The sequence below is a fragment of the Calidris pugnax genome, unplaced genomic scaffold, assembly GCF_001431845.1.
Source record: "Calidris pugnax isolate Ruff unplaced genomic scaffold, ASM143184v1 scaffold219, whole genome shotgun sequence".
In the NCBI taxonomy this organism is placed as follows: Eukaryota; Metazoa; Chordata; class Aves; order Charadriiformes; family Scolopacidae; genus Calidris; species Calidris pugnax.
The window spans coordinates 17,423,695-17,445,164 of record NW_015094507.1 but is presented as its reverse complement, the minus strand read 5'-3'; the positions used below and the strand labels follow the sequence as shown (position 1 = coordinate 17,445,164).

Genomic DNA, 21,470 nt, shown 5'->3' with positions numbered 1-21,470 from the left:
CCCCCCCCCCCCCCCAAAAAAAAAGCAAAGCATAGTCCAAAACTAAGCACCAATTATTCTATCTTATTGGCAGCAACAACAGAAAACTGCAGAGGTAATCTTCCTAATTCTGTGGACTTCTATGGAACACCACATGCTTTACAAAGAACAAATTTTTTAACTGAATTCATAGGCATAATCATGACAAAAAGCAAAATGGGGACTATCTGATCCATCAGAACAGAGCGGGTTTATAAATTACAGCTCATTAACATTTTGTTCTTCGGGGCAGCAATTGAGAGAGCACACAAAATCTCTGCTTCAGTTTTTGCAGTGCTCATGCAGATTTTCTAGTTGTTATTCTTTTGCTGTTTACATCACCAGCACCAAGGCTAGATTATTATTTTTTTTTTTCTAGCATTTTTTCCCCCCTCAACGTGTCTATAGAGAGTAAACATGCCCACTGTATGCTGGCATTTGCTGTAATGGAAATGCACAGATAAAATATATTACTTTTCATTTATACTATTGGTGTGTAACATTGGCAGGCAGGGCTGAGGCTCTGACACTCCAGGGACTGCACAATCACACAAGGAGTCAGGACGCCTTGCCCTTAAGAGTTAGCAATTGCCTTTCAGAAAAGCTGCCACAAAGACTGTCGAGATGTAGAAAAAAAGAAAGGAAGTCAAGGGGTAAAGAATTAAGCCATATGCTTTTTTTTTCTTTCCAAATTAATTCTTAAAGTAATGGTTCAAAAGCATCCTATTTTCAAAATGAGCTACATTTGCTACCTTCAACAAACGTGTAATTAGGCACGAGCAGTGGGTGAATTCTTGCTGGCACTTTACAACATTCTCTAACTTGCAGTTTGTTCAGTAAATTCTCTCTAGCACCTCCCTCATCTTCTTTACAAGATATAAACTGTGTGGGCTGGGCAGTTTTTTACCTCTCAGAGTTTCTGTTACTGCTGTCAGAAATTCAGAATTTTGTTTTTTAATATGAACAGATTATTGTTTAGGACACAAAGTCAAAGAGAGCCACCTGGAACTTGGGAGAGAAGATTGTGAGATGTGTGGCCACTCCAGGTACAGTCAGGTTCACTTCAAGTCCCAGGCTGCCCTCCTGAAAACCCTCTCTCTGCTGAGATTTAACTTTATTTTTAATGTAAAGCCTTTCTGCATTGCTGAGGAAGGCAACCACAGCCTACGCCAGGTAACTTTTCATAGATCCCAGACCATGCGAGTACCCTGAAGATAAAAACTAAGATATTGAATTTGGCTCGGTCCCTTATGTGAAGTTCAGAAGAAAGGAAAGATTGGAAAAGGAGGTCAAGTTCAGGCACCAGAAGGCATTATCTCAGCATTGTATGACTTCCCACAAGAAGACTGTAGACCGTCATCTTGTAACAATATGCATCAGGAACATGGAGATATTTATTTTGAAGGATTAGCTAGCAATCAGCCCCACTTTTTAAATGTTGGAGCTAAAACTGTTTCCGTGTGTTGACTTCTGCATGACACACAAATAAAGGTGGTTTCCACAAAAGACAATCAGAATAAGAAAAAGGAGGAAAAGGATTTCCTTCTGCAGCTTCTCAACAGCCCAACAACAGCAATTCCAACGATGCCCAGTGCAGATTCCACAGCTAGAAAATCCTGCTGTAAATCTCACAACACTCTGTAAAACATTAGAGCCACCCACTAGTTCTGTTTGGAGAGTGTTCACAAGAATAAATATGTATTATTAATGTTGATTACTTTATCCTAAAGACACAGTTTAATCTTCAGGAGAGGTAGAATGCTGTACGGCTCTATCCTCGGTTTGTGTGTTTTAATTCCGAGTGACTGTGTTTAATGAAACGTAGGGACTCAGATCATCTGAGTTTATCTTCCTCCTTCATAGTCGTCGAATCATATCATCACCACGTTCCTTCTCAACATTCCAAAGGTGTTTGTTCCCAGTGGAAGCTGGATCTGGATCTGCAGCCCTCAAAAGTATTCCTCAGCTTTCAGAATAAAATCCTTTCTGGCCAGCAGAATCCATTTGTTCTCCCATCGCTCCTCTCCTAGTTTAAAACAATCTTCTCTGCTGCTGCTTCCCTTCGCTGCCCGTGTTAACTCGGCTAATGGAAAGATGAAATAATCCTTCTCTGACACCGTCCTGCTCAGCTGCCCGAGCGCGTTACCGCTATTTTTCTTTAATTTGACAGGCCTCTGTTCATCCCAGAGGTGTCTCTCCCAGTTTGAAATCATTTGTCTTCAAGGTGTGTAATGGGAATCAAACACCTGCAGATAAACCTGTACGTCCTTTTTCTCAGGGATGTCTCACTCCAGAGATACTAGGGCTGAATATTTATTCAAGCTGAAGGCACGATATCCTTACGCTCTGTTCTATGGCACTTTGTATCACATACAATACACCAACAGCACAAAATAACACGCAGGGGAGACAGGCAATAGAAACAAAATTCAGATTATGACTTTGCGATAGAAATCCTTCTCTGCTGTGGCAGTGAAAGCAAAAACTTCTGGAAATATGTCAGAAAGTCCAATAAGCAAAAAATTGAATAATCAGAGCACCAACAGACTCCTACTGCCTGTAAAACTTCCACACGTAAGAGCCTGTGCAGAGCAGAGAGTTGTGGAGCTCTGTCAGGACAGCAACTGAGGGGGAAAGTGAGGGGAAGATTGGTCTAATCCTCCTCCCAAACCTGGAGCAGTCTGAAGAGCTGTACCCCAACAAGGTGCTCTCTACCTGTCCTCTGTGACAAGACAGTGGCAGTCCACCCAGCTGTGGGATCACTAATTGGGAGGAGAAGTCACTCAGGGGAGCAAAACCTGCCGGTTTCAGTCAAGAAATCAGCGCCTAATCCTAGCCGAAGAAATCAGCTCTTGAAAGCAGCAAGTTCACCAATTTGTGCCTGCGCCCTCTTCTTCCAGGACAAGATGATTTGGTAAATTGTGCCCAAGCACTTCAGTAATCATCTCCGGATGTTTGATGCCGCTGGAGGAGCCGTGGATGAGGCCCAGCCTGATTCTCAGACATCACTTCAGCCTCCGGGTCTGGACGAACCCAAAGCAGCCACCCTGAAGATGTTTCAGCTCTTGGGACCATTACAATCAATTCTCTGAGGTGCTGGGAAATTGTCTGTGGATCTTGAAGTAAAGGTGGATGGATTTCCATCCGGAGGGTCTACTGGTTTTGATGTGATATCATCAGAGAACTTATTCTGGGGCGATTACCCGTTGCAAGGCCTTTCTCTGGCAGAACTTTACTGTGTTTTGTCATGTCTTAAATTAAAAGTGTATTTGCCGAGGGCTCAGCAATCAGCAATTCTGTTCCCAGGTTTAATAAAACCACAGATAACAGGTACTGAGCTGCAGGTGAGAGCAGAGAGCTCGATTCCCTGCCTGTCCCTGCCAGCCAGACCACAGGAACTACAGCAGCAAAGCCCCCAGAAGCAAATTTAAAACTTTCAGAATCTTTCCACCGGGCTCCTACCACAGAAACCAAATACTAAGAACACATCACTATTTCCAAAATATTCTTTTCACCGTAACTGTCCTCATATTCTATTAAATCAAACAATTCTATTTTGAACAAAGTAGTATTTATAATGAAACTTTTTAATAACTACTCTTAAAATACTAAAAATAAAATGGCAGTAATTAATCTTTATTTAAATGGTAATTTAATGTGTTAATAGCCCAAACCGAAGCTAGTCATTAGCTCAATAGTAAAGACTGCCAGAAGCTTCATTACTGATTAATAATGGAGAACACAGTGTACTGAACAGTTTCCCCTAATCCCACAAGCAACTAGGAACTGAACTGCAAAAACTTTCAATCCTAATAAGCTGCTTAAGCAACATCATTTTCTTTATAGTTGTTATTACTAGAGATAGCACAGCAAAGTTTTCATTCTGATCTACATTGATCAAATCTCTATTTTAGAAATGTGTCATATATCTTACAAAGGTTTTTTATTCTCCAAACAGGTCAAAAACCCTGTAACATACCCTTCCCTCAGGTGACTACCACGTACGCTGGGACAAGGGATATAGTTACTTCTAATAAACGCAACATTTCTGTGATAAAATTTTTGCTTTAACAGCTTCATTGCCAGTAAAAGAATACTAACAATATCTAACATAAATAGATTTTTTAAAGTTTGCCAGTTAATTCCAGCTGATGGCAACTCTTTATCTTGCTGATCGATACTGTCACTTACACAAACCTTTTTTGCTTCATCCACTTTCCAAGAGATACTCAATAAAAACAGCCACTTGAGATCCAAAGAAAGCAGCAAATCACTGAATTGCTCCCAAGTTCTTTGAATGAATACAGAAGTACCTGACAGTAACTACTGCTACGAACACAGCTACTTAAATGGGAAAAGACATAAAAACATTTATGGTGAAACCGTTCTACACCACCTTTGAACAGACAATAGAATTAAACAATATTTTAGAATAATTTCATTTAGAAAAAAAAATACAATTATTAAGAGGAACTACCCTCTATAAAATCGATTCCTCCAATAAAACCTCAAAGAACAGTCCCCTGGAAATAAAACGAGAATTCATTGCCACAGCAAATTTGACTTTCAAATCATTAATTAGTTTAGTACTTTCAGCAGCGAACTGAAAGAGCTATCATTTTTATAAGTTGCTGAACTTAGTGAAACTCACTGAATGTCACCCTAGAACAAGAGCAATCACAAATTCTATGCAGTAACTTAAAAATTGTGTATCGTGAACTCTGCTCAAAGTAGCAACACACAAAATATTGCAATATCCATGAACTGGCACATTGTTGGAAAGGAAAGTTCCAGGCAGATCCTTCTAGCCAGGAAAACACCCTTTTCTTTTTTTTTTTTTCCATCTACCTGCTGCCAGATACAGGATTCAAAAGCTTGAGGAGTGAATGGTTGGCATTTCTTTTGTGTAATGAAGTACAGAGCTCAAACATCTGTCAAGCACCGCCACCGATACCACCGAAAGCCAGGCAGGAGGAGGACAATCAAGTAATTCTGGTTAATCTTACCAGTTCATCTATGTCTCAGAAACATTCTAAATATCAATATATATAAATATTAATGAATTTTTGCATACGAGAAAGAAAGTCATAGAAAAATCATCCTCGAAGAGACGTTAGTATTTCAAAATCTTTTTCCCCAGACTTGCCATCTACAGTCTTCATCATCAAAGACACTGGTACAATTATCTCCTGCACAATTCTGGAAAATCAAACTTGTTTGCTTTTGGGAAGGGATACTTTGATAAGGAATTTCTCTCTCTGTGGTTTTGTAAAGGCACATACATTCAAAGATGAATTTATGAGTACCAGTGTGGCAGTTTATACATTTACTGTGAATATTTCAAAGGTCCGGTAACATTCCTATTTGTCCAACTGAAAGTGCATTAAAATGCACTGCTGTGTAATAATGGTTCCCTTTGAGTAATAAATCTACACCAGCAGAGGACTGTAGTGGTTTCGGGCATTTCTTAATGCACACGCTTGGCAAGAAATGCCATACCTTAATAGAACACCTTAACACTTGGGATATTTGCAAATGAACGTGAGTGGGTAATTTATACAAGGAGAGAGAGCGATCCGTCACACAGTGAGCAAAACCATCTGAACTAAGCAGGGTACAAAGACTCTGCTTCGTATGTACTCCAGGACCAAGTGTGGTTCACAGGTCTCAACTGGTGGAATCACTAGCAACCACGTATGAAAGACCTGGAGAACTGCTGGAGGAAGAATGAAAGAAACTCGTGTCAACAGTTACAGAGACCATGGTGTATCTCCAGAGTACAGAAATATCTTTTCACAGCACCAATTCCTAATGTGAATAATTATTCCCCATTTTTGGTGCTGAAGATCTCTATGAAGTTGCGACCCCATCACTCCAAACCAGTTCCTCCTGCTGTCATGCAGCATTCATTTACCCCTTACCACCAGGTTTCCCTTTAGCACCAGAAACAAAGCATAGCAACACTGTGCAAATACCTGCCCATAGATATGCCTATAGCTCCAGAAATAAAAGTTCTCTCTTACAGAGTACAGACTGTGGAATTAGATTATTCAAACATGTCTATGTAATCTACAGCAATTTAGTGGATAATGAGCTTTGTTATTCCTAGGTAGTAACCGAAGGTCATTTTGAATATCTATATTATCTATTCTGGGGCAAACACAACGTTTAGGATGAGAGTCCACCAGCGATGTACTGCCAGGAAGTCTAATGTTAACCTACTCAAATTAAATGTATGATGGATATTTATCAAGCATTGCACCATGCAACGGTAAGAACAGCCAACAGAACAGAAAACCCTGTTGTGCCTGTGTCTGGAATATTGTGCCATTCTTTCTCTACCTTAAAAAAGGGGAGTGATGGGAGGAGTCCGACTGCTGACTGCCAACGGCTGGAAACCAGTGCAGTGCACACCTCTTCTCTCCAAAATTCACCCAGTGAACTCACTAAAGTCTTCCCAGCCAGGGGGAAACCTCCCCATTGCACTGCCTGCTATTAAAAATGGATGGGGCAGGCGAGGGAGGGAATGGGGGCTCATTTGGAAGGGGAAAATAATGCGATAAAAGTTTTATAAAGCATTTCAACAAGCAATATTCTGAAGGATTAGCACCAAAAATATACAAGATTGATTGTGATGAAGCTTCTTGCAACACAACGTTTCAAGCAAGAAACATCTAAATTGTTTGATTATGAGCCAAAGTGAATGTTATACATGTAGGAACTGGGGAGATGGGAGGAACAGGGAAGATGAAAAGCATGCATCTGTTCTTTCAAAGTAATTTTAAAACAGTACTAAAGTTTAAGTTAGAAAAAGCAAGCATTAGCTAGATACGGTTGGGAATACTGTTCTCTGGTAATGTAATCAGGGATGGCAAAGGAACACATCTGAGATTTAGAAATCAAGTTTCATTTAGATGTAAAGCAAAACCAAGGCTTTTAAAATTCTGAGGGGCACAAGTGTGTGCACACAATGGAGGGAGCAATGCTGCCAAGAGTGTAGAACATACAGTAATTACAGGTATCAGCTGGGACATGGAAACATTGCAGCATTCTAAAACAGACACCCCATTTGCACATCCAGTGTAATGGTTGACATGCTAATGCTTCTCTCTCTTTTTCCTCAGAAAAACGCCAATGAAACTCATCAAAATCAGTCCATACATCCTTGTAAAACATTTTTGTTTGCAAGTGACATGACAATAACTAATTAGCAACTGGCAATTAGAAATGTGAAACTATTATAGTTCAACTGAAGGAAAAGAAACAGTAAGTCATAAAAGACAAATGATTTTCCAGCAATTGTATGAGTCTTTCATAATAAATCTAATAATACTGGGAAAACAATCCGTGCTTTTTACTGCTCTATCTTCTCTGTCAAGGATCACTTAGAAGAATTACCAAATTCCAGAAGTGCATTGTTTTAAAACGTTACTGGCAAGGTAACCTAAATTGAAAAAAAAAATTTTAAAAGTAAGATTTTCCTTCTGATAAACCAAAGTCAAAATTAATCAAAAGATGATAGGAAAAACTAACTTCTTTCACAAGTTAAGCACAGAGACATAACCAGAAGCGAACCCAGAATATGGCAAACATCACCAAAGTAGCACTATTTCCCATTACTTTTCCTGAAGTTGTATTGCTACCTTGAAGTTCTCTAAATCAAGACTTAAATCATACAGAAGTTAAATAATTTAAACAGCCGCCTCCCCTCCCCTCCCAGCTTATTAATCATACCTTAATTTGTGCAAAAGGTCTGTCAAAGTTTCCAACATAAAGAAGACCAACATTCTGGGTGAGTAGCCTAAAAAAATGAAAAAAATCTTTTAAGATATCACTTTACATCCATAAGGTTTGGTTTTTATTTTTTTGCATCTCCAATAGCTGTTACTGAACCCCGGCAGGGCAACAAGCTTCATTTCCACAGCAAGAGCTACCTTTGCAAAGCTGATTACACAATTCTATTTGAACGAAAAAAAGGAAAGATGCCCATTAAAGATGGATGCATATTGGGAATTTGCATTTATGGCGCAAGCGTCTCTTCAGCAAAATTATTTCATGGGTTTCTTTGTGATGGATGTCACTCAGAAATATGGAAGAACGGCAGGTACGCGTCTTTTCTACTCATTAGAGAACATGAGAAACCAATGGAGAGGAGAAAAGACCAGTAAACACACATTCAGAGCAACTTGCCTAAGAGTTAAAACAGATTAGAGCAAATAAAAATAGGCACAGGAACATAAAAATGACATCATTACAAGAAGACAATAAAGACTCTCTGCCATATTGTCTACTGGCTTCCTAAATAAAAGGAGCCCCAGATGGAGTTTGTGCCTGCTGTTCTCATTGCATACACCACCGAGGTCCAGAGGGACAGGGGGATGAGTCGACTCAAATGACTGTTGGTGCTTCTGAGAAAGAGTTAGTTGGATTTCTGCAGAAACCTTGCACCTCCATGTTATTACCAGACAAACCCCAAATCCTGGAGGAGCATTAAGGTGCCCCTGCTATCAACAAGCAGAGGAGAACACCATCGGCTGGTGCAAAGGTTAGGAGAGCATCATGCTGTTCCAACTGGACAACCACCATGTTCCTCTTCACTAAGCAAAGGCACAGTGGTCATCCCCTCCTCTTCAGCAGCTCCAAGCACCTTGTGATGAAGTACAGGCACCCCATGAGGAGAAGTCATCAACGACAGACCATTGAAAGAGCTTCTGTTTTGACTAACAGTGTCATTCAAACCCCATCACACTCTTCAGTAGCTCCAAGGTTTCATAAAGTGTTTGCTATTTTATATTTTCCTTCAATTTTATATCCCATTCCCATTCGCAATAAGGCCTCGGACATGGCTGACATTTCCCCCTAACTAGAAATAACCAGAAAATAAGTAGGACTGTAGGCACCATTCTGCTCAGGTCTGACACTGAGATGTCTCTTTCTTTATATACTTTTAATTCATAGTGAGTTATATTTTTTTGTCTATATATAAACTGGTTTTCATCTTCTAACTAGTATCTCATCATCTCCAGACCTATTTTCACAATCAAAAAAATCCCCGAAGTAAAGCAGATAGCAGAAAATCGTTGCTTTGACCTTCAGTTCACACAATGTACACATCTTGGTATGATTTTGATTTTTCCCAGTTCTGACAACAATATGGCATACATGGCCTTAAACTGGTTTCCCAAGAGTGGGAATTGGGGTAACTTGGCAAAATGGCCAAGCTGAAACATCCACGTACATAAAACAAAAGTAAGCAATGGTGTTGAACTGTGTATCACCTTCAAAAATCCTTTTATAATTAATATCGTATACAAAAACTTTCTGGGAGTTGACAGAAATACCCAAATGAAGGAAAGACCAGTAAGATCCAGTAAGGATCAGGGCAGACCAGACACAGTACGGACAGGCAACTGGCTTCCTCCCTTTGCCCATCAGTGTGCCTGAATCCATCGGGAAGACCAGTACTGACATATGGAAGTCAGGATGAGCACATCAAACTCACTCTCAGTCACAATAAGTCAAATTAATTCAGAATGCAGCTCTTCCGAGCTGAAAAAGCCAGCATATTGATCGAATCTCCTCCTAGGGCTGTAAAGCAAACTTGGAAAATATTTAAGGGTTTTCTAAACAAAAAGAAACATATGGAAAGTAATTAGCGGAAAAGGCTAAAAGAGAATCTGGTTTTGTCACCATATTTGAGAGAGAGGCACCTTAAAGTAAAAAAAAAAAAAAGTATTTTTAAAAAGAACTGCATATAATTTTTGTCAGGCAGAAAAGAAAAAAAACCTAAAAATCCACTAGCTGTATTTCTAGTCAGGGACCCAAAACCAGAAAAGACATACAGTGTGATTAATTCCCCCGTGGTTATTCTTCACATTGTTTCCTTTAATGGATAGAAACGTAGGACTGTTAAAAATCTGAGTCTTTAGGCTGGCTTTAGTTAGAAGTAACAAACATCTAAGGAACCTTAAGATTTATCTTTCCAGAAAACCACACAGCAGTTTACAGTGTTTAACTTGCTATCACTGATGCACACCCAAAACCTGCAAACGTATTCCAAAAATTGCCTTCCTTAATAAGACTGATTCTGACACAGAAGAAGCAGCTTATCATTATTTCTTCACCTTTCATGGCCAAGTTGGATGAGGTGAGGAACAGGTGAGGAACAACCTGATCGAAGGCATCCCTGCCCATGGCACAGGGGTTGGAAGTAGATGATCTTTAAGGTCCTTCCCAACCCAACCCATTCTATGGTATCAGCATAATCTGTATTTCAGAGACCGAGCTCACATGGAAGACTCTGCCTAAATGACTTATACCTAGCCATTTTTATAGTTCTTCTTCACCACAACACCAGGCTGCATTATTTTTAAATACCTAAAATTAACTTTATACCACAAACTTCAGCATGTCTGTCTAAACTGATACAGATTCTCTCCTAATGCCCTCCCCTTTGCCTTTGAAGACTTTCCAATGGTAAGCAGGTTTGGTTATAAGCTCTTATATGTTTCCTTATTCCAATGTCCTCTTTTAAAAAGTCAATCTCCTATTTCTTACCTAATTTCACATTTGCACAGTTCTATTCTCTAAACTCTCTCAGTGGTACCCGACACCTAACCCCACTACCAGCTGGACATCTCCTGTAATTAGCCACAATCAATACCAGCCTATGAACCAGTGGGGACAGTTTCACAGCACAATGATCACCTTTGAATTTCACATTCAAGTAATTACCTTCAGATTATGAGAAACGATTGTCAAAAAGGCAAATACCCGCTGGCACTTCAGTACATGGATTTTAATTTTACTGGGAAATATGTAGCATTATAGAAAGTTGCCCCAACTGACCATATTAGCTTATAGATCGACGTGGATTTTATTTGTGTCTCTTCCATTCAATACATTATCAACACTATTCCCATTGTTTTCTGTGAGCAGAAGGAAGGTCCCTCCAAGAAGCAGTGGTTCTTTAATATGTACTGTCCATATGGAAAATTTCACTCCCCCTACTCCTATCCCACACACCCAAGAGAGCAGACTTCTAGCCCTATGTGCCTATTTTGGGATGTAACGTTACATTTCATGCAAAAAGCATAAAAACCCAAAAGTATCAGGACAAACCACTTCTGACTTTTGCCAATGAAACGTCAAGGTCTTAAAAGCCTTGCCAGTACCAAGAAAATGCTGCCATATTGTTACCACCAACTGCCCTTATTTTCTGCCTTCAGAATCCTAGATTTGGTGTTTTCTGGGATGCAAAACACACGGGTGTTTCCAAAATCCAAGCTGCAGGAGCCAGGCACTGCCTACCTGTGGGGGAAGCGGGACTGGGCATGGTCATAGAACCACAGAATGGTTTGGGTTGGGAGGGACCTTAAATCCAAGAAAAAGTAGAGGCAACAGTGATGCGAGGGGGGTAAATGCCAATAAATATAGGGCAGGATAAAGGGCTTGGGTGAAAGGAAATTTGGAATGAGGCAGAGTGAGACAGCAGGGAATGGGGGACACAAAAGGGATAAGAAGTATAAAGGAGTGACAAAGCAGCCCTCTGGGTTGGAAAGCTTTGGAGGAGAGCTCTGGGCTGGAGAAGACCGGTGGATTAGGGCTACAGGAGCAGCAAGGACTGATTTATCAGAGAGGCCATCGTCCCCAGGCACAGATGGCCTTGCTCTGGGGGTGGGACAGTCCCAGTACCATCACCCCTCTTCCTACCACCTTTTGCCATGGGAAGTAGAGTGACCCTTAGCTATGGACTTCATGAGGGCAACACATTTCAAAGAAGCCTGATCACTTCCCCTTCTCCACATGTGGCCTGTTCCTGGTAACTCAGGAAGAGCTGTTTTTTAAGATGAAGGTGGGTATTTTAAGATATTCTGGTCAAAGATTCAGGCACAGCCCACCAACACACCAGTGCTCCAGGTGTTCAGAAGTACTTTGTGAAGGCAGAAAGTAGGCGTCAAATAGTTCCTCTGTGTCTTGTTGGCAGGTGTGCCTTGAGGACACCACTTCAGGTTGACCTGAACTCCAAATGCTGACCTCTTCAGAGCCCAAGGGTGACCTTGAATGACAGAATCACAGAATCTTCTAGGTTGGAAGGGACCTTAAAGATCATCTTGTCCAACCATCAACCTAACTGACAACAATAGACACCCACACAACAAACAAGAAGCATCACCATCACTAAGCCATACCTCCCAGCACTACATCAACCTGTCTTTTGAACACCTCCAGGGATGGTGCCTCAACCACCTCCCTGGACAGACCATTCCAATGTCTGATGACCCTTTCAGTGAAAAAATTTTTCCTAATATCCAGCCTGAACCTCCCCTGGTGTAACTTGAGGCCATTTCCTCTCGTCCTGTCGCCTGTGACTTGAGAGAAGAGACCGACCCCCACCTCTCTAGACCCTCCTTTCAGGGAGTTGTAGAGAGTGAGAAGGTCTCCCCTCAGCCTCCTCTTCTCCAGGCTGAACACCCCCAGCTCCCTCAGCCTCTCCTCATAAGACTTGTGACTTGAAGGTCACCTTGAAGGTTGGCACCACGCAAACTGTGGAGCTGGAAGCATAACTCCTGACCTGTCATACACCAACCTGCTGGGAGTCTCCTCCTGGGCTATCTGGATCCTAGTGCTGCCGTGTAAACTACGGAAGGAGGTTTTCCAGAAATAAAGGAGCAGGATGGAGCCAGGAGCCGCCGCCTCTCACAGGAGCAAGTTACTGCAGATGAGCGGGACGCGGTAACTTGCTCCTGTGCGAGGCAGCAGCTCCTGAGCTTGCTCTCTTGAAAGACCGGTGGCACATGGTGTAGGAACACGGACTGAGACAGCTCTAGGTGACAACACAGAGGCTTGGAAAGAAGGCAGTGTGGAGTGAAAGACATGAGGGGTGCAGCAGAAGGGCTGGAAGAAGCCCCGGAATGAGCTGAAGGAAAACGATGCCCAATGGAGAGGTGTATGGGCTTGAGCTCTCTGGTTTTTCAGGATGGAAGCTTCCATGAAATGGGAGGTGGTAGGGATGCAGAGCTGCCTACAGCAACACTTCAGCTCTTCTCTACCTCTGTGAAACATGTAACTTCTTCCTTAAATTTCCACAAGAACAGTCAACGCAAGAAAAGTTTTCAATATAAGCTATTCTAGTTTAGTCATCACGGTAAAGAGTAGACAAATAAACTTTATGTCTCATTTAGGACATTCTTCCTCAAATTAGAGCACAGATTGAAAAAAAAAACTACAAGGAAACTGGAGAAGATACTATGCACAGCTACAGGTTACATAGTAAAAATGCAAAAGAAAGCCTCGGGTTTGAACTCAAGAGGGGAAAAAAGTTGGGAAGGGATACAATCCAGTGTTAAAAAAGAGGCAGTAAACAATTTTAAAATGCTAAATTCATCTCTGCAATAAAAAGAACCACAAAAAATGTAAGCAAAACCTTTTCATTCTGTGAATTCTCAATTTGCAGAATTATCCCAAGCCAAGCTAATGGTGATGACAATTAACATAAAACTGTATTCTAAGTAATATTCATGAGGAAAAACGCAGTGGGTAGCACAAACTACAGACTGGAATTTAACACCCTCAGCCTTCCCACGTATTAATAAACATGCAGCTTTCTGAAACACATGTAATTTAGGCAAAAATCTCAACGTTGTGTGCTAATTGCCCTTCATAGGAAAAGCTCCTAATGCATAATACCTGAAAGGCTTCATGGAACTACCTCATGCCCTACAGTAAATCACTGCCTGCCACTGACTATCGAGAATAGGAATCTAGGAAGTAACTGATCCCTGAAAGACGTAGTTCCACGGAATAATGGCACCACTGCTACATACCAAACCCAATAAAAATTACATCCAGAGAGCTCAAAACTGCAAAACGAAGTGACATCATAATTGAGGTAATGGTCTGCAAGTGATTCCAGATCGTGGTCAAAAAGAATCAAGTGAGCAACATAAGGGTTTACTTTGAGTTAGGAGGGTTTAATTTGCATTAGTTTTGAACAAGTGTTTGGTTGTAGCTTCTTCTTGGGGGGGATGTTTGTACAAGAATGCTTTCCTAGAGAATGGGAGGTTTTTCAAGAAACATTCTTGCACTTTATAAATAAAACCACAACATTAGACGTTTCCAAAAGCACTTCCTTTTGTTTGCTGCATTTATGTCTAGCGCTGATAATATTTTAATGTTTGTCCAGGCTTTGCCTTACAGGCAAATCACATAAAGAAGCATTTTGACTACATTTACATATAACTTATCCATAAAAAGTAGAAAGGAAACGTTAAGTAGAAACAAAAAGTACCCATTAAATAATCATGCCCATTCCTTCACCAATGGAATATTATTCCCTGTAGTATAACGAGCAATTTGGCCAGGCTGGCCATAAATTATCTGAAAAATGAGGCTGCTTGCCTTTTCCTTTGGGAGGTTATTACGTAGTCTGAGAGATTTCACTATTAGAATCTATTTCTGATAGTAAACGTCAATTTTTCTTTCTGAATATCATCCCTTTCATCTCACTGAAATATAGGCCAGGAGTTAGGAATGATTCCCAATTTGCTGAAAGACCTGCCTGACACAGGCGGTGCTGCAACCCTCCCCAGATTTATCCACACATCACAAGCCCCGCAGCGGATTCACTGGAATGCTGTAAATCCACCTTCTAGTCTAGGACCCCACTGGGTCCTTTCACCTCGGCCATTTTTTAAAAATATAAAAAGAAACCACACTATCAGCAAATTCAGCATCCAGAATTAAATGAAGAATTGACACCACAACGTGAAGCTTTATGTCAGGAGAGTTCAATAAAACAAGAAGTCTAATTACAGGTATTTTAAAGTCAAAACAAAGACATTTTAATGTCTCGGCAGCTACTTAAGAAAAATGGATTTCTAACAGCAAATAAGATAGAGAAGAAATAAATAAGATAATGGCAAAAATATCTTAAGCATATCAATGTACAGAACTGGTTAAAAAAATTCAGTAGTTTCACTTGATCATGTGGAAATACAAGGAGCAATGAAGGAAGACTGCTGAAAAGTTAGTGGATTTGTTTGTTCCCACTGAAAAAATAAAGGCATCTAGTCACAAACACTTTTTATTTTTTAGTTACCAGGATGAAATCCCTGCAGACATCGAGATACTAAAAGAAAAGCTCTGAGGATATACTGATCATTAAGGTGAAACAGATCACCAAACCCTGACGCAACATAGCCAAGATGTTCCTTAACACAGAGGGTCTGAACTGCTATTAAAAAAACCAAGTCGATCTTTAATACCTAAATACCTAATTTTTTCAAGCTTCTCTGAGTCCTGTCCTTCAGCAGAGCCCTGGTCAGCGTGCCTACCTTGGCCAGGCAGGGCAATGCTGCTCAGGAGGTTGCACATCCCCTGCGTTCACACTGGGGCTGCAGCTGCCTTCTCTTTTGATCATGTTAATGAAAGAGTGCTCAAAAAGGAGTGGGGGACAGGAGAGGCACCACACTGACACAATCGATTCAGACTGCCAAAAGGCTTCTGTTACACTCTCCAACAGTAATTTATTTTTTAAAAAATAAACCTAGGCAGCAAGCACTTTTGTATGGAAGAGGCTACTTACTGTTATGGATCAAACCCTGATTAAGAGAGTGAACGGGCAGAATAAACGATCAGTTTTCATCTTGGCAAAGGCCAAGTGACTATTCAATTTATGAAACAGGCTGTTTAATATATTTATTAGTAATCTGAAAAAGTCATGAACAGAGAAAGTCTGCTGATGAAGCAAGTTATGAAGCAAAGGCTGGCAAGCTTAGCTAGATTGCAAAGTTCATCACTTTGAAAGGAAGCTGATGCCATATTTACAATCACCCTTATAACTTTAGCATCTCTTTGCAGTGAAAGATCTGTGCTCCTGTGTGTACGAATTAGGGAAAGGTTTAATTTAACCCATTTAATTAAGGAATGTATCATAATGTGTATGAACCTGGCAACTGGAAATCTACTGTTTCCTGACATTCAAAGGCTTGACTTTGAAGCTCATTGAACTTTCCTTCCACAGGAGGTTGTGTCATCTCTTTGTCCTTGGTCTTTCCATTTTTAAAATAAATTAATAAAAACAAACCACCAAACTTTCGTTCTGCACAAATATTCTAAATCATCAGAGCAGAGCTGGAAATTGAAATATTCAGTGATTTTAACACAGGTTGTTACTGATGAAAAACCACGACAAAGAACTGGCAGGAAAGCTACCGTGGGGTGGTCTCATCTGGCCATAACCTCCTCCTTTCTGCCCTTCATTTCTCACACAGCTGCTCCAGCACTTCTCTGGTTTTCCCCGTGCCCTGCACGCTGCACCCATGGTGGCAAGACCTCAGGGCCCCCCCAGACTTGGCAGCTTACACTTCCAAGAAAAAGAAAACAGGCCACTCTGTAGGTTGGCCAAATTTAGAGAGAATTCCTCTGCAGTAAGGACAAGACACTTCTGTATCCCATGGACACAACTATCACATATCAAAAATCTGATGAATTATGGATGCAGAAGTTTTTCAGATAAAATATTGCAAACCACTCTGAAGCACAGCATAAGGTACCCTGAGTAAACCAGTTGGCACCAGTATCCTTTTAACAATGCAAGACAGACCAAAGATTGATCAGGTGACCTGTATTTTATTATGTTGATTGAGAGAGGATTCAAAACTAATAAATACTTCATCACAAACCACTCCATTAGAGTGGAGCTCCTGCACGCTGCCATGGTGCACAAGAGAAACAGGGACTGAACATGCAGGTGCATAATAAAAATATCCAGAAGACTAATAATTTCTCTTTAAAAAAAGCCAGTAATGAATATAAAATTCACTTTTCTGCACAGATCAGAGATATAATCAGTATTTAAATTCCCACCTTCTTGTTAAAGATTCTCCCTGGGAAGGCATCATGAAAGAGCACCCTTAGCCATAGGCACGTGCACTGCCAGCCCACTCCAACTGACTCTGTTTCCTCCTCTTTCACCACATCAACTTTCATGATTTATTCAAAATTAATACTTTATTAATTAAACATGCACAACCACAGGAATGATTGAATTATGGTCTACAAACCATTTAGGCATGGGTTCATGAGTGAAGCATGTAATGAACTACCAAGTCTTTGCCCAGGGCTGGGAATGATGTGCACCCAGTGCCATCTACCCAGGCAAAGTGCCACCAGCAGAACATCCGCCTGTTAGGAACAAATCCACCATCCAAAATCAGGTAGGGGAAAATATCAGAGGCTTCATGAGCTCTTCTGAATGCTTCACTCTCATTTCTGAAACCCGCACGGGTGGTGCAAGATTTAGCTCCTCTGTTCATGATAAAATTTAAAGTCCCTCAGCATATTCATTATATGAGCTTTTTAATGAAATTTCTTTTACAGAAATTCTTAAGGTAGTAATAAACGCAGAATGAAGTATTCTGCATTTGGAAGTATTAAGAAATAGAGCTGAAATACTTTCCTGGGTGTGACAAAAGAAAGGACTATTACCTTTTAATACCAGCTACCAACAGTGTGACACCGATTATTGGGTCTGTAATCTAGAAGGCACCTGCAGTGAAGCTGCCCCGTCTTTCTGGTGTATTACTCTGCTCCAAAAAAATCAGTACCCTCACCCGTAGGGCTCCTTTCTCTGTAAGGGAAATCACTGCTCTGCCTCACTTCAAAGTGCCCCATCTCCTCCAGTAACCCCCTTCTCCATTCCTCTCTCTGTCCTTTACCTCTGACTTCAACACTCACCTGCCCCTTGGTTTGGTTTCATACAGGCTTTTTAAGATGTCTCCCTCCAATACATTCCTCCCTTCCCTGTTCTTCCTCCAAACTTAAGCACCATTTATCCTGATTCCCATATTCGGAGAGAGGAAACAGTTTTTTCTTGAAGGCACCAGGAAGGGAGTGGGAATCACAGAATGATAAAGAATTGGAAGGGACCTTTGGAGATCATCTAGTCCAACTCCCTGCCAGAGCAGGTCCACCCAGAGCAGGTTGCACAGGAACATGTCCAGGTGCATTTGGAATGTCTCCAGAGAAGGAGACTCCACCACCTCTCTGGGCAGCCTCTTCCAGGGCTCTACCACCCTCAAAGTTAAGAAGTTCCTCCTCATGTTTAGGTGGAACTTCTTATGTTCAAGTTTGTGCCCATTCCCTCTTCTCCTGTCACTGGGCACCACTGAAAAAAGACTGGCCCCATCCTCCTGACACCCACCCTTTATGTATTTATAGTCCTTGATCAGATCCCCCCTCAGCCTTCTCTTTTCCAGGCTAAAAAGATCCAAGTCTCTCAGGCTTTCCTCATAAGAGAGATGCTCTTATGAGTACGGTCTCACCTGAGCTCACAAACACCCCAAAAATTCCCCCACAGCCAGACCCCCCCTGCTTGCCTGCCCACGGGCTGAGGAAGAGGACCAGGAAACACCATCATCTTAGGGAGCTGCTTCTGCAGAATTCTGGGTCAGTATAACCATTTTGCAAGCTCCTCATGCTCTATCAGTATTCCCAGTCTCTTCTTTTCTCCAAGCTTTTTAGACTTTACTTGAAGTGATTAAGCTATTTCGTGACACACTCTATATAAAGTCAAAGAAGCCGAGGTCTGGGTGACAGGCAACTTGCAAAAAATATATCTTTCCTACAAATGGTGGGAAAAAATAATTGAATTCTTCATAAAAATTGCTGTATTATTATTACAGAACGAGAGCATCTTTTCATTTACAGCCCTGAATTATGAATTTTTATTATGTAGGGCACAAGTGAAAGAGCAATTATGATCAAATGCTAACTGCATAGGACAAAAAAATTAGTTACTTCCAGTCCCTGCCTGATAACTACTGATTTAACTGGTATCAGGATGACCTGCTCTGTCTTTTCTTTCATCTATTTCTGAGAAGATTTATGTAACATAAATTATTAAGTTATTAATTAACAAATGTACAGTAAAGCATGGTGGGATTTTTTTTTTTCTCCTTTTTGCAATATGCCTCCAAGATATAATTTTTTACTGCAAGCAATTTTGCATGTCCTTTTGGACTATATTTTACCCTTGCCAAAAAAAGCCTGCTAAAGAATTAGTGCAACATGGTTCAGTATATTTTGTTTCTCCAAGCAGAAGATCCTCATGGCAGTATCACAAGCTACCCACACAAATAATAAGCCTGGTTAGGGAATACAGTTAACTGCAATTAATTACAGGTATTACAGAAAGAAAAGAAAAAAATCACATTGTTGATTATAAACACTGTGAACTTAATTCAGGTTTAATTTAATGTAAGACAAAGTCTCTTGGAGATGGTAGTATGTTTTCTTAGACTAAGTGACATAGCTGGGAAGAACAAGGACTGGATCATGCAAGTTCATCTCAAGTTTGAAGAAAGACTCTGATGTCTCAAAATTTGGCTATTTTTAAAATATATATGATAAACATAACAAAACAAGCTATTGCATTTTCCTATATACCCAGTCTTACCTACATCTTAAGACCACCAGAGAGAGAAACTTATCAGTGGACATATAGGAATGCAATTTGAGTCATTTCATGGAAATCCTATGCATTTTAACCAGGACTTTAATCACTCCGGAGCAGCAACTGACAGCAAATAAAAAAATAACCACCTTTACTGGGAAACCGACCCTGAAGACTCACATGTAAATACGAGCGAGAGAAGGAAAGGAGAACGAATCAAACTTTAGCAGGAAGACAAAATTAAGTTTATCTGAGAATAGTATCACAGAAGCAAAGAGAGAAAAGGGCAAACTCACAGAGCACATATTTCCCGTAACAGATGATGGGAAACCTACAATTTAACACATCCCTGCTTGAAGATTTACGCCAGCTGGGAAACCCAACAACAAAGCGTCACATATCTTCTTTTACAACCTGCTTTCTTAAGAGAAGTTCAATTTAGGAGTGGCAGAAGTCATTCCATTTACCCAGCTACTGCACATCTGTGCTCTGGACCTACCTGTCCCAGCACGAGTAACGCACAGCCCCCAGGGTCGATTCTTTTTGGAGGAATTCAATTTCTTTTGGATGCCAGGCTGTAACCTTAACATTCCTCAGCTACATTTGACATGCACAGACTAGTGATAGTGGGAACTATTTTGACAGTTCCTACAATTCTACATTTTTTCTCTCATATTTAATTTCAACCACAGAACACTGCTTTCATTTTTCACATCCAGCATTTACACTGGAAGAAGATTTATCCACGATCCATTTAAAATGCACAGAACAAGAATTAATTCTAGGTTTACTTCATAAGCACACACTTATTTTCTTGAACCAGCCAAAGAACATCTATCAGACAAGTACTACAACTGCTGCAAAATCAAGCTTTAATTGTTCCTTCAGAGCAATCCTTTATCTGTTTAAAAATTAAATAGGCCATTCCTTTCTTTGAAGCTACTTTCAACACCACCTTGTTATTACGGCAGAGAAAATCTATTATCAGACAGCAAACAGGCACTTCATTCAGGTATAAATCACTCAAAGCTAAGATAGAATGTAATTATTGTATTTAACATCTGAAAGCTAAAAATAAGGAAAAGAGAGCTGTTTTCCTTAGGAGCAGAATGCAGGAAGGAGGGTTTTTAGACAAGCTGAAGAATTCTTGTTCATTAAGTTGTTATGAAGACAGCCAGGCTAAAGACATTGGAGTGAGGAAAGAGGGTGCAACGAGGGTGCAACCTCAAACTTGAGAGCTTTGTGAGAGTTGCAAAATTATTTCTTACCCAATTTTCTTAAGCTTGCACACATGGCACAAACAGACTCTCTGCAACTGTCCCACTATCCCAGCCAGTTCTGTGGAGCTAAGCTGGTCTGTTCTCACTGCAGTTGAAACACTGGTTATTCTCCACACTGTACATTATTCTTTCTCCATTCAACAGTTTTTATTTAAAACCCACCTTCATACAAGCTCATCAGTGGTCTTTCCTTACACAGAAGGCCAGTAGGTATATACAGAACCTCAGAGTTAGTAGGGTTTTTTGCTATTGTTTTGGATTTTCTAACTACAGCAAACTTCAGCAGAAATGTGCTGTAGCTATCAGTAAATAAATAACAGATTACCTAAAATGAGGGTAAAGAAAAAAGCTCTCTAGAATTAAGGTTTCCCCCACCCCACTTCTTCCCCCAACTCATCCTTTCTCACTGTCTCCCTAACTTCTGTGTTTCTATACTAGCAGGTCCCCTTAATAATTAAACTTCAGGATGAGGTCCAAAAAACCCCCAAACTGCCAACTTCTCTAAACCACTTGCTGGTTTAGAGCTTCAGAAAATTGTGCTATTTCAAAAAAAAAAAAAAAAAAAAAAAGAACCCAAAAAACCAACTAGGCCCTCGATCTGCTCCATCAGCTGATGCCTTCTCTGACTCAGGGCATCTCCACCTGGACGCCCACTGATCTCTGCTGTTCCTGGTAATGATGCAGCCCTGTGAAGCAACAACGTGGGGAGTGCATTA

The 21,470-nt window shown here is 40.6% G+C and overlaps 1 protein-coding gene across 1 annotated transcript in view; it reads right to left on the bottom strand.

Moving 5' to 3' along the window:
* Positions 1-21,470, bottom strand: part of RNGTT (RNA guanylyltransferase and 5'-phosphatase) — a 170,988-nt gene that overhangs the window by 25,240 nt on the left and 124,278 nt on the right. The window contains exon 14 of the mRNA XM_014964560.1: positions 7,753-7,819. Within this exon, the coding sequence (XP_014820046.1) occupies positions 7,753-7,819 (67 nt within the window). The remainder of the gene's footprint in view (positions 1-7,752; positions 7,820-21,470) is intronic.